At 37.2% G+C, this 13,729-nt stretch overlaps 2 protein-coding genes and 1 pseudogene across 2 annotated transcripts; all 3 read left to right on the top strand.

The window, feature by feature from the left end:
- The first annotated feature begins 4,296 nt into the window (after positions 1-4,296).
- Positions 4,297-5,556, top strand: LOC147518022 (uncharacterized; annotated as a pseudogene).
- Positions 5,557-5,925: 369 nt separating this feature from the next.
- On the top strand, positions 5,926-6,741 carry LOC147518021 (uncharacterized). The gene has a single exon (XM_086593782.1). The coding sequence runs from the start codon at positions 5,926-5,928 to the stop codon at positions 6,739-6,741; it is 816 nt and encodes a 271-aa protein (XP_086449908.1).
- Positions 6,742-9,780: 3,039 nt separating this feature from the next.
- On the top strand, positions 9,781-12,906 carry LOC147518020 (uncharacterized). Its single transcript, XM_086593781.1, has 5 exons — positions 9,781-10,141; positions 10,352-10,965; positions 11,137-11,568; positions 11,998-12,222; positions 12,697-12,906. The coding sequence occupies exons 1-5, from the start codon at positions 9,781-9,783 to the stop codon at positions 12,904-12,906; spliced, it is 1,842 nt and encodes a 613-aa protein (XP_086449907.1).
- Positions 12,907-13,729: the final 823 nt, after the last annotated feature.

Below are 13,729 nucleotides of genomic sequence, written 5' to 3'. Positions count from 1 at the left end.
AACACACTTCAATTCAACATAATGCACCATGTTCTATTTACATATTATCTCTAAGAAATGTCAGATGGAGTACAAAGGATAACTTGTTCCCAAACGTGAATATATAATCACCATATAGCTTATTATAACATCTATCAAAGGATCAAATGCTTGTTTCATTCCACTATAGACTATTTATTTCTAAGTAGTAAAACATCTATGTCAGACTCCCCAAAGTGAATTAGAGCACTAAAAAAATCAGTACAAGTTTTTCAAGACCAAAGGAAGATTTATGAGCTTACCAAATGATCATCAAGTATCTCCTCCTTATATATTCTCATCAGGTCCATAAATATTCTCCCCTCTCTAAACTTATTGGAACATCATAACACCCTAAATTCAGTTCATGGGAATATGTCCTAATCCAATGAAATCAAATGCCAAGTTTAATTCAATCTACATTAACTGAGAAAAAGAACCGTACTCACATCGATTCATTAAGCAATACAAATGATATTCAAATCAGTTAGGCCGTAAGGAGAGTATTTGGATAGCCAAAATCTTGGCCTATAGTCTTATATCATGTAGGAAATACTCATCCAGAAAATACAAGCGGTATAATGTTCCCTTAATAATTTGGGCAAAAAATTAGTCGAGAGATTGGGTTTAATTCCTTAACCCAATCCAATACGTCAGAAAAATTCCAAAAGAAACTTCAAATGTTCAATTGATAATCAAAATTGGGTGAAAACAATGTATCTAATCAAGTGTATTTTGGGTACTTCTCTACATTAATAAGGAAAAACTAGGTGAAGACAACTCTTACCAAGTAATTAATTTAGTGGAAAATCCTCCAATTGTGTGCTGGAAATTTCTACCCAATCAACACTTTCAACAAGATTGATATCATCACCTTCCTATTAAAATTTCATGTATTCAATCTTTCAATTTGTATAAAGTAAGAGATAAGAGTTTGTCAATATGCAATTTAAGAGGAGAGAAAAGATTACCTGATTGAGACGTAAGCTATAAGGTAACTAAGTAACAATCATTAAAATTCAATGAACTAAATCAAAAATCCAAATTGGACCACCCTAGTTGCAACTACATAACTTTGTGCAAGCATGTATTTGTAAAAAAAAATTAATTTTTGTAGAAGGAAGCAAGCATAGAACTAACTTTGCAGCAGCTTTAGTTGAGATCAGCAGGCCATCTACTAAAGGAAACACCATGTCCCTTTAACCTGGAGCCCCACATTACAAAAGGACTCTCATTAGCAACTCAAACAACCTCCACTCTAGACTGCCAACAAGAAAACAATAGCAGACCTGCCATTCCTAGAAAACTTATATTGACATTTTTCAACAAAGCCGACAAGATAGAAAAAAAAAACAACTGTCATAATATGTCCATTTTTTAGTAGTGGCAATTGACTAGTAACACTCCTATGGCATAATATCATCCATAATGGATCTTCATTTGAAAGCGTATAAATATCTTTTTTACATCTGATAAACACTCTCACAAGGAATAAGTAGGCATACACAATGAACTCACCATAAGAACAACGTGAAAATATCCAGAAAAAACACTTATCAATCCCTTCAAACACATAGGCACCAACAAATTGAATATGCCATCAAGCAATATCACCGTTACAACAAACTGTCGCATTTTTCTTCTAGCTGAAATTAGACAGAAAAAGTAATCTAAATGATCAACAAATAAAGCAGATACAAGGTCAACAAATTCAACAATTCCTTCAAGGCTAGAAAAATCCACTTACAACTACTAACATTCTTAAAGGTCGAACCCTAACAATTTTCGATCGAAGAATTGAGCAATAGTAGTTCTAGGCTTCTAGGAGTCTACTTTAAAACTATATATTATGCAACTAGAGGTTGAGCAGTTATCTTTTCAAAAGAACACATTACGCTTATTGACCTACATTAACACGTGCCTTCTTAATGTAACACTAAAATTTTAAAAACAGAAGTCTACGATTGTTAAGACACTGATCTTGTTTTACATAACCAGATCCCACAATAATTTGTCAATAGGCATGAAATTGATCACCTTCAGCATATCCAATCAGAGCCAACCTATTGTCATTTGACAAGCAACCTTCATGATTCAACATCAAATTCAAGCAACAGGACTAAAATCCCGAAAGTACTTGTTATCGCCAACCTATATCAACATATGCCTTCTTAAACTAATTAACTCGAACCAAAGCAAAGACAAAGTTCATACAGGTTCACTAAAAATCAAAGGAAAAATATTGACATATCTTTATAAAAAAACCACAAGAACATTCATGACAAGACAATCAATATATATTCATTCCAAGAAACAATAAATACACAACAAGACCACTTCTGAGGAGAGATAACATCACCTTCAAACAGATCGAAAGCATCCAACCATTTTCCAAGTACAAACCCAATTAGTAACCCCACACATCTAGAACATGCAATTAACCATAATATAATCCATAATGGTTCTAGCTTCATTGCACGGGTAAAGATGTACATCACATTGCAGATTCAAGACATAAATTCATTATATGTTTGCGACTATTATAATAGAGTTTGAAACTATAACCAAAATTGGCCCACTAGATTTATCAAATATAAGAATGAAAAAGGAAACAACATCAAAACCTCGCTAACGCTAAGAACGCGAGAAAGACGAGCAACATCATGAGCGGCACAAGACTTCAAGACAAAGCAAATGATTTCATATGGAAGAACTTGTAATCAATATGATTAAACCTTGCATTTGTTGTTATAAGCCTCCACATTGGGTGATGCCCGAACCTTACATAAGACCCCCAAATTAGTAAATTGCAAAATCCAAAATCAATTTATGAGAACCATTAATCCAAAGAAATTAAGGTTTTTGAAATTGGGGGTTTTAATTAGGGGTTGTAACCTAAAATCCAATCAACCTAAAAATTATTCAAGGATAAATGAACAAGAGAGAGAGAGAGAGAGAGAGAGAGAGAGAGAGAGAGAGAGAGAGAGACAGCAATCCGAATCAATATTTGTGGATGAGAATGGAGCGGCAGTACTACAGTTATAGAAGAAGATGAAGAAGAAGTTTTGGTGGGGGCGGTGCAGTTTGGGTTATTGCTTGTTCTTCTTCAATTTGGTGTTGATGGAAGAGACGAAGCAGTCAATAAAACTGAGGAATACATTTACAAGAGCTGCCCCTTGAAGTTGCATGACCTAACACATGCTTAGCTGGTTTGGTTTTTCGTATGCCAACGAGACTCTCAGTATGACGCTTGACTCTAAACAAAACTTTTAGGGGTCCCAAAATCGAAAACCAGCTCTTATATTATTGACGACTTAGAAAATATTGACGGTTTAGAAAAATGTGCGAGCTGATGGTTTTGCCAAGTACGTCATTATTATTCTCACACCTATGGTACTATGAACATAAAATTGTTGGTAACCATCATAAAAAATCTTAGTACGACGGTTTACTTAAAAGCCATCAAGAAAACAAATCTTAACCGTCATAAAATTCTCATATTTTCTTGACGTCTGTGTTATACACGACATAATACTACAAGATCCATCATAAAAATATCACTGAGACACCTATCTTGACGATTTTCAACAAAACCGTCAAGATAGATAAAAATCAAGTGTCATAATATATTTTTTTTTAGTAGTGACCGACTCTACGACTACGAAGTACGAATCCCCACTTTCTCTCTTTCTTCAGTCTCTTGAATCTTGATTCTTCTATTATGATATTCAGATATATGATTCTCAGATATTGATTATAAGGCTCACTGGCTCAAGCTTTTTACACATTGACTCGTTCAAACTTCGAAGGTATGTTCCGCTTATTATTATTATTATTACAATATATATGGTTGGAATTTTGAATGTTGTTATTACTCTTACAGTTATCTTACTGGTCAAAAGATTATTGGAGCAACGAGTAACTAACCTTTTTGAGTCCGCTCCTAGAACTATTCGTGGTGATTTTGCTATCGAGATTGGCTCATTGGCAGGTAATTAGATTTGTTGTTCATTTGTTACATTGGTTTAGTTGTTGTTTTTGATAGATTTCAGTTGCATGAGTTGCTCAGATTATAGTATAATCTTGTTATGGTTGTTTGAATTAGAATTGGGTGAATAAAATATTTCATAAATTGCAAAACCATTTCTACCTCTTCCATGGGTATTGGGTAGGATCTTTTTGTGCAAGTGTATTGAAACCATGTAATTCTCATTTAGGCTTCTCATCAAACAGTTATAGATAAATGTGTGATTTTTTTTCTTTTTTTTTAGACGTTCAATGTCGAAGGGAGTGCGAAAGATAGATTCTTTTTTTAAACCAAAAGAAACGGCCGACACATCCAATGTTGCTAGTACTATTGAAAAGGATGATCAAGGTCGTTCAAAGTTCCAAAGAGTTGAACCCATTGAACAAGTTCGTCCCAATTCTCAAGGGATTGAATCTAGTCAAACCGGTGTTACTAGTTCTTTGGTACGTGACCCGGGGTTACCCCGTCAAATAAGTGAATATCCTATTAATCAGCGTGACGAGATCAGACGAGCTTATGTCATATTGGGGCCACTTCATTCTAGACTCGATGAATATCCGCCCACCATTGATGGAAAACAAAACCGGTATTTTAATAGTCATTGGTTTGACGATTTTCCTTGGCTAGAATATTTTGAAGAAAAAGATAGTGTTTTCTGTTTTCTTTGCTTTGTCTTTAGTTCTAGACGTTCTAATTTTGTTGTTAATGGATGTCGAAGTTGGAAGAGAGTTCATTGTGGAGTTAAATGTGCATTGTTGCAACATGTTGGAGGCCCTTGTTCCGCTCATATGTCTACTGTAGCTACTTGTGAGGATCTAGTGAATTCATCTCGACACATTGGTAATATTTTAAATGCCCAATACAAACAGGAGGTAGTGAAGAATAGGTTTATGTTGAAAACTATTTTACGGACTCTCCGATGGCTTGTATTACAAGGTTGTGCACTTAGAGGACATGATGAATCAATCAAGTCAAGTAATCATGGAAAATTTCTTGAATTTATTAAGTTCTTAGCTGAATTGGATCCTGATATTGATCGTGTTTTAGATAGTGCTTCTGAAAAAGCCACATATACTTCTCCGAATATTCAAAAAGAGCTTTTGAATATTATTAGTGATCATGTGAGGGGTAAGATTCGCGAGGAAATTGGAGATGCTAAGTTTTGTATTCTTGTTGATGAATCACAAGATGTTTCAAATAGAGAACAAATGGCTATTGTATTAAGATTTGTCGACTATGATGGTTTTGTACGTGAACGGTTTTTAGATGTTGTCTGTGTTGATGACACTTGTTCACAAACCCTCAAGAATGAAATATGTGATATTATTGTTCAGAACAATCTCTTTGTTGATGATATGAGGGGTCAAGGGTATGATGGTGCTAGCAACATGCGGGGTGCTTGGAATGGATTGCAAGCTTTATTTCTTAAGGAGTGCCCTAGTGCGTATTACGTGCATTGTTTCGCTCATCGTTTATAATTAGCATTGGTTGCAGCTGCTAAAGATGTATAAGATATTTGGTTGTTTTTTTTTTCGAAGTTGGGTACAATTGTCAATTATTTTAAGGCTTCTCCTAAGCGCCAAGCTGAGTTACTAGTTGTTCAAGTCGAAAAAATTCAAAAATTGATTGATTATGGTGAACTGGAGACAGGAAGGGGGGAGAATCAGATTATGACATTGTAGAGAGCTGGGTCTACTCGTTGGAGCTCCCATTTTCGATCTGTAAAGAGTTTGATAGTTTCATTTAGTGCACTTTCTCGTGTTCTTGAGAACAACACAAAAAACGGATCAACTAATTCTAACCGGGGGGAAGCTAAGGGTAATCTTATTGCACTTAGATCGTTTGAGTTTGTTTTCATGTTACATTTGCTACATAAGACTATGGGAATCACTGACATACTTTGCAAAGCTCTGCAAGATCAATCTCAAGACATTATTAACGCTATGCATCTAGTCTCTACCACAAAAGTACTCCTTCAAAACCTGAGAGATGATGGTTGGAGCACTTTTTTTTGTGAAGTTGACTTGTTTTGCAAGAAGAATAACATTGATATGCCTGATATGGATGCACATTATACGATGGGCACGGGTCGTTTTTGTCAGCAACATGATTGCATAACGTTTGAGCATCGGTATTGTGTTGATATATATAACAGTGCCATAGATTTTCAGTTAATGGAGTTGAAAAGTAGATTCACCAAGGAAACAATAGAGCTTTTTACTCTTAGCTTTGCTTTGACCCCTAAAGATGCTTTCAGATCATTTAGGATTGATGATATTTGCAGTCTTGCTGAGAGATTTTACTTTCGAGATTTCAGTGATCAAGAGTTACTTATATTGAGAACTCAGCTGCAACACTATGAGATTGATGTTTGTCGTAATTCAGTTTTCCATAATATGTCCACGATGTCTGAGCTGTGTAGAAGATTAGTTGAAACTAGAAAGTCGAAGTCTTACCACTTGATTGATAGATTGGTTCGTCTTGTACTTACTCTTCCCATATCTACAGCAACTACAGAAAGGGCGTTCTCATCCATGAAACTTATCAAAACACAGCTTCAAAACAAGATGGAGGATGAATTTCTTGCAGATTCAATGGTCATCTATATTGAAAGAGATTTTGCTAATGATATTGATCTGAATTTGGTAATAGATGATTTTGACGCCCGCAAGACCTGCAAAATACCATTTAAGTAGTTTTGCTTTTTAAATAGATTTGTAGTCGAACTTGATTAGATATTTTGATGAATTAGTATATATATTTGGTTAGTTGTGAATTCTGGTGTTTCATTTGTTTCTTTGGAATGTGCCTATTATTTTTTTTTGTTTAAGACTGGTTATCGTTGTTTAGCCCGGATAGAGTTGAAATGCTGGGTCCGCCCCTGCTCCTCATCTTCTTCATCCTTTCTTAATTATCGCACCAGTAAAAAGCTGGTCGGAGAGATCACGAAATAAATTGCTAATTCAAAAAGCTCACCCTGTTACTTGGACGCCTTCAAAATATTGTTTTGCATCTTGCTTGATACAACAAGATTTGAGAGCTTCTATATATATACCTGGTGTGTATACACAAGTTCTTCAAGGGAACCGGCAGCGAGCAAAAAAAAAAAAAAAAAACCCCAACATGTCGTCTTTGCCCATAGCGAAAACAACCTATCCTGGGCTTGTAAGGCTCAAGCAGGATTCCAATCTGGATCAAATAATACAACTCTAGTAGCACTGATGAAATTTAAACCCAGTCCACCAGCTCGAGATTTAAACAGCTTGCTTGGGCTTGAGTTGAACTCATCAAGAAGGGACATGACTACGGAAAATTCACCTTTTAGCGCATCTTGGATTCCGATTATATTGTGGTAAGTAAACTTTTGGCGTTATCTTTGTTGTTTTTTTTTTTTATGGCCGTTGAACTGTTGAACTCTTTCCTCAGGAATTCCTTGCATGGAACATATGGTGGCGACAAAAATTACTAACGTTGGTTGTTGGAGTGAACCTCTTCATGGTCTGGTGTGGAAGACACTTCATGATGGCGATACTGATGGCGTTAGTATTCAAAAAACTAATATTAACCAACATGATACGGTGTAGCATCAGTAAAGGAAGGGCACCGTACCTGCTTTTCTTTAACTTGGCACCCTTTTGGATCAAGTGAACCCGGTTTTTGACCTATCGGACCCGATTTTTTTTTTTGTTTTTTTTAGGTAGGTTATAAACGACCGTATTATACGGGCAAAAGATAATCGAGCAGAAAAAAACTTGATGACGATCGTAGACTTGGTGAGGTGGAAAGAAAGTGACAGATACAGCCAATACACGAAGCTGCGGCAATGGTCACTTAAGGAAATACAAAAATTGTTAGTACTCAAGAGATTTAAGATGGACGAAGTGTACAAATTTGAAACGAAAGTCGAAGAAGATGAAATAGTAATGGCATACTCACAATTAAATTGCGGGAGTGCAATTCCGTTAAGTAAAGAAATTGCGCAATTATTGGAGTGGTGGCAAATTGCACCGGGACAACTGCCAATTTCGTTCTGGTTAATCTTTACGCGAGCGCACCGTTTACAAAGTGAATTTAACAGAAGGTTCGGGGCACAAGAATTCTTCGCGTTGATACAACCGAAAGTCATACTGACGAAAGGGTATATAAAATTTGAAGTTGAATTCAAGAATCCAAACAGAAGATTTAAAGGGTTCCCGAAAATATATACCGGATGGGATCGATTTTTGTATCGCTTGCGAGGGAACTGGAATCCGACAGAGTTTAAAGTGCCGAACAAATTTTGATGTAAGCCAAAACTTAAGTAATGAAAATTGTACTACGAGTAAATTGTTGACTAATGTGAGTTATTTTGTGTCTAATAGAAAACGCGAGTATACTACCAGAAATTAAACTGGACAAGGAAGTGGAGAATAACCTTCGTTTTTTCTTTAATGAAATTTCCAACAAAAGATTGGTAGATCTGAGCTACGTTGATGATATTGTTGATTTCAAAAACTATGGGGGTATCGAATGACGGCCTAACAGGTCCAGGGAGACACATAGTGAAATGGAGAACAGGAGTAAGAGACTAAAAAATGCAATATTTGGCAGCGATAGCGATAGTGAAAAAGAAGATGGAACAGAATTAACAAAGCGAGAATTAGTGTTGAGCTTGCCAAGCACAAATAGCGAATTGTACAAAAAATGTTTCACCAGAAATAGGGCGAACGAAGACCAAGACAGACAAACAACACAACGATGTATGATGCATGTTCCTCATTATGATGCTGTCGTGATAACTGCGTATATCAGCTGTATGCGCATACAACGTCTAATGATCGACACTGGTAGTTCAGCTAGCGTCATGTTTTCTGGGTGTTATCACAGTATTCCTTTTATTGATAACTTGGTTACTCCTAAAAATGCGCCTATCTTTGGTTTTGATGGTACCGCTACTCATTGCGTTGGAAAAGTTTCTCTCCCGGTCACTCTTATGCAGAAGGAAGTCAATAGTGATTTCCTATTAATGGATTGTAAATCCCCTTATAATGTTATCCTTGGTCGCGATTGGATTCATTATATGGAAGCTGTCGTCTTAACATATCATCAAGCCATTAAGTTCCCATTCAATAAAAAAAAGTCTGTAAAGTGCACAGCGATCAACTTGCATCTCTAATTTTCCACGACAATGTTCTCGATGATTATAAGAAGTCTGAAATTGTTGGATGAACTATTCTGAGTTCCAACACCGTCAAATAGCAATTACAACATCCGGGACCTTCAATTTACTCTGCCAATAGAAATGTTGAAGGACCCCCGACCGTCAATCCACTTTTAGAAGTTCAAATTAGCCAACTCCCTGAAGAGATGACTTTTATTTTAGCCGAACTTCCAGAAGCGAAGAGACAAGAGCTTATTTTGTTATTGAGGAAGAATAGTCATGTTTTTGCTTGGCGAATAGAGCAAATGCTTGGTATAGATCCTTCTGTGGCTTGTCATAAACTCGACATTAATCCCAATGCAAAACCGGTTTGACACAAGCCCCGAAGGATGGCCCCCGATAGAAAGATGAAAGTGAAAGAAGAAATTGACCGTCTCTTGTCTGTTAATTATATAAGACCTGTGACTTATCCAACATGGCTGTCAAATGTAGTCGCAATTCCTAAAAAGAATGGCAAATTACGTGTTTGTATCAATTCACGAATCTCAATAAAGCATGTCAGATTCACCCGTATCCGTTGCCTTGTATATCTGAAATGGTCGATGCCACATCTGGTTTTCAGCGTTTGTCTTTTTTGGATGCTTATTCTGGTTATCATCAGATTCCGCTATTCATTGAGGACCAAGAGTTAACTGCATTCATCACAGACCAAGGAATTTATTGTTACCAGGTAATACCTTTAGGTCTAAAAAACGCTGGGGCCACATATCAAAAGCTAGTCAACACCATTATTTCTGATCTACTTGGAAAGACAGTCGAAGCATACATCGATGACATGGTTGTCAAATCTACAGAATCACATGATCATCTTCATGATTTGCAAGCTGTTTTCGACAGACTCTCCAGTGTCAACATGCGTTTGAATCCGACTAAATGTTCTTTTGGTTTATCATCTGGTAAATTCTTAGGATACATGATGACTAGACGCGAAATTAAAGCAAATCTAGATCAGATTCGGGCTATCCTTGAAATGCCTTCTCCGACGTCAAAGAAAGGGATTCAATAACTTACAGGACGCTTGGCTACCCTAAATCGCTTTATCTCTCGGTATTCTGATCGATGCCGTCCTTTTTTCCAAACATTGAAAGATGCATCAATTTGGACAGAGGACTGTGAACTTGCATTTTGTCAATTGAAAGCATACTTAGTCCAACCTCCAATTCTTGCTAGTCCAGCAACGGGGCAGCCTATAGGTCTGTATTTAGCCGCTACTGATCATGTTGTAAGCGCTGTCTTATTTGTCAACGGTGACGATGGTCGTCCTATATTCTTTGTTAACAAGACTCTTACAATGGCTGAAACAAGGTATTCTCGAGTAGAGAAAATTGCATTAGCCTTGGTTCATGCTACACGACGTCTTAAGCCTTATTTCCAGGGACGAGTTGTCAAAGTTTATACCAAATATCCACTGCGAAAACTTTTTCGCAATGCCCAGAAATCAAGTCGCCTCGCAGAATGGGAAAGTTACCTTAGTGCTTATAGCATTGTTTTTGAAACTCACACAGTTGAGAAAGGACAAGTTTTGGCTTCGCTAATGGCCGATTTTCCTATTGATGATATTCCTATGTCTGATGCATTACTAGACGAAGAAAATATTGTCGACAACACGCCATTACCTCATAGGGGCGATGACTTGCCACACTTATCAGATGTATCTGCCGATTGCTGGATTGTTTATACTGATGGTTCGCATAATAAATCTGGCTCAGGTATTGGTTGTGTAATCTTACAACCGAATGGAGAAAAAATTGAGAAGTCAGTGCATTTGGGTTTTGATGCTTCAAATAATGAGGCCGAGTATGAAGCTGTCATTTGTGGCCTTCGCACTGCTCTTCACTTGGGGGCGACTAAGTTACGATTATTTACATATTCTAAGTTAGTCCCTACCCAGTTTGGAGGATCGTATGTAGCTCATGACGAGAGAATGGCGGCTTATGTGGACTTAATTTATCGGATTGCTCGAAATTTTGAATCTATCAGTATTGTGCAGCATCCGCGCCATGATGTACGACATGCTGATTCTCTCGCATATTTATCTGCAGCAGTTAAGTCAGATGAGCCTCGCCAGATTATCATTGAATTTCAAAAGGATCCGATTATCAATCTGTCCATCGAGGATTTGCGCGATATGTACATCACTCAGAGTTGTTTTTTCATCCAGACATTTTCTGACGAATCACGTCATGCCAATTTGATATCTCCTATGTTGACTCGGAAGCGCAAGCGTGATCTTGATAATCAAGCTGTCGGTGCAGAGAAAACACTTGATCCACAACTTATGCTATCAGATGACCCCATTGATCCTGTCAATGATATTGTCTTGGTCCATACCGACGATGATCATGAATCTGACAATGCTCCAGAAATTCCTGATATAGAGCTAAGTTTTCCGCTTACGCCTTGTGATGAGGATGATTGGCGTCTTCCTTATATCACATATTTACATTATCACATCTTGCCTCCCGATCATAAAGTAGGTGATCGTGTCAAACGCGATGCTTGGAAATATTGTCTCATCTCGACTTCGAACGATCTTTTGCAACTTTATCGCAAAGGCACAAGTCTTAACCATATGCTTCATTGTCTCAGCAGAGCTGAAGGTTTACTCGTCCTCGCGGAAATTCATTCAGGCCTATATGGAAACCACTCCTGGGAGCGAAATCTCGCTCATAGAGCAATGACACAAGGGTACTGGTGGCCATAGATGCAAAATGATACTAAGTGGTTGTCTGAGAAGTGTGTTCCTTGTCAGAAATATGCTAATATGGGAACTCTTCTAGCAACGGAACTTCATCCAATCTTGAGCCCTTGGCCGTTTGCGAAGTGGGGTCTTGACATTGTCGATCCTCTTTCGAAAGCTCCTGGCCGTGTTCTTTTCTTACTCGTCACAACTGATTATTTTACCAAGTGGGCTGAAGCTGTGCCCTTAGCCCAGATCCATGCTTCAGATGTTAAAAAGTTCTTATGGCATGACATTGTTTGTCGTTTCGGTATTCCAACATCATTGACTTCCGACAATGGCAAACAATTTGATGCTGAAGAAATTCGACAATTTTGTTCTGACTTAAAGATTAGTCACAATTTCTCGGCACCGTACCATCCTCAAGCTAATGGACAAGCTGAAGCTACTAACAAATCCATTCTTGCAATGCTCAAGCGACGACTTCAACAGACCAAAGGAAATTGGGTTAAGGAACTTCCTACAGTTATGTGGGCTTATCGAACCACACCTAAGCATTCAACGGGATTTTCTCCGTTTAATCTTGCTTATGGTACGGAAGCGGTCTTGCCTACAGAGTTGATGACTCCAACCACACGAACTTCTGCCGTGGAATTGGGGTCAAACGATTAATCACTTGCTCAAGCCAAAGCCTTAATAGATGAGACCAAAGATGTTGGTCTTCAATAGTTAATTCGTTATCAAGTTGATATGAAATGAAAATATGATAAGAAAGTTCGACTTAAAGTGTTTAAGAAAGATGACTGGGTACTTTGTCGAAAGACGAGGTTGATAGATTCCAGTAAATTTGGAGAAAACTGGACAGGTCCATACATTATTGATCACCTCGCCACCAAAGGATCTTACTTTCTCCGAGATTTAGATGGGAATGTTCTCGGTAAGCCGTGGAATGCGTTTCATCTGCATAAGTTCTATAAGTAGATTTTAGTTGTTGTTTTCCCGTTATCCTGGAAAAAAAATATAATAATACAATCTTTGGTTTGTTTCCAGTTCAGTCATTTATTTCTCGTTATTATCTTTGTATTTTTCAAGACTCGGTAATCAATAAAGAAATAGTTCTGTCACTTCAGTGCCAATGGTATTATTTTGGTTCTAGCGAACCTTTTATCACTATGATAAAATCTGATGAAATTACCGCGTTTAGTTTCGTCAGTCTAAGTTTGAACGCTTTTACGCTCGCTTACTTCGTTACTATCGCTATGATAAAATTTGACTAAATTACCGCGTTTAATTTCGTCAGTCTAAGTTTGAACGCTTTTATGCTCGCTTAGTTCGTTACTATCGCTACGACAAAATCTGACGAAATTACCACGTTTAATTTCATCAGTCTAAGTTTAAACGCTTTTACGCTTACTTAGTTCGTTACTATCGCTACGATAAAATTTGACAAAATTACCACGTTTAATTTCGTCAGTTTAAGTTTGAACGCTTTTACGTTCGCTTAGTTCGTTACTATCGTTACGACGAAATTTGATGAAATTATCACGTTTAATTTCGTCAGTCTAAGTTCGAACGCTTTTACACTCGCTCAATTCGTTACTATTGCTACGACAAAATCTGACAAAATTACCACATTTAATTTCGTCAGTTTAAGTTTGAACGTTTCTACGCTTGCTTAGTTCGTTACTATTGTTACGACAAAATCAGACGAAGTTACTACATTTAGCTTTGTCAGTCTAAGTTTGAACGTTTTTACGCTCGCTTAGACTGTTACTATCGTTACGACAAAATCTGACGAAGTTAT

The sequence above is a fragment of the Coptis chinensis genome, chromosome 2, assembly GCF_015680905.1.
Source record: "Coptis chinensis isolate HL-2020 chromosome 2, ASM1568090v1, whole genome shotgun sequence".
Lineage (NCBI taxonomy): Eukaryota > Viridiplantae > Streptophyta > Magnoliopsida > Ranunculales > Ranunculaceae > Coptis > Coptis chinensis.
This window is presented reverse-complemented; position numbering and strand designations above follow the sequence as displayed.

Coding starts and splice junctions, on each gene's coding strand:
- LOC147518021 (XM_086593782.1), top strand. CDS start 5,926: ATGGGAATCACTGACATACTTTGCAAAGCTCTGCAAGATCAATCTCAA.
- LOC147518020 (XM_086593781.1), top strand. CDS start 9,781: ATGGTCGATGCCACATCTGGTTTTCAGCGTTTGTCTTTTTTGGATGCT. Junction 10,142..10,351: donor TTCTTTTGGTTTATCATCTG/GTAAATTCTTAG, acceptor CAATTTGGACAG/AGGACTGTGAACTTGCATTT. Junction 11,569..11,997: donor CTGTCAATGATATTGTCTTG/GTCCATACCGAC, acceptor GTTCCTTGTCAG/AAATATGCTAATATGGGAAC.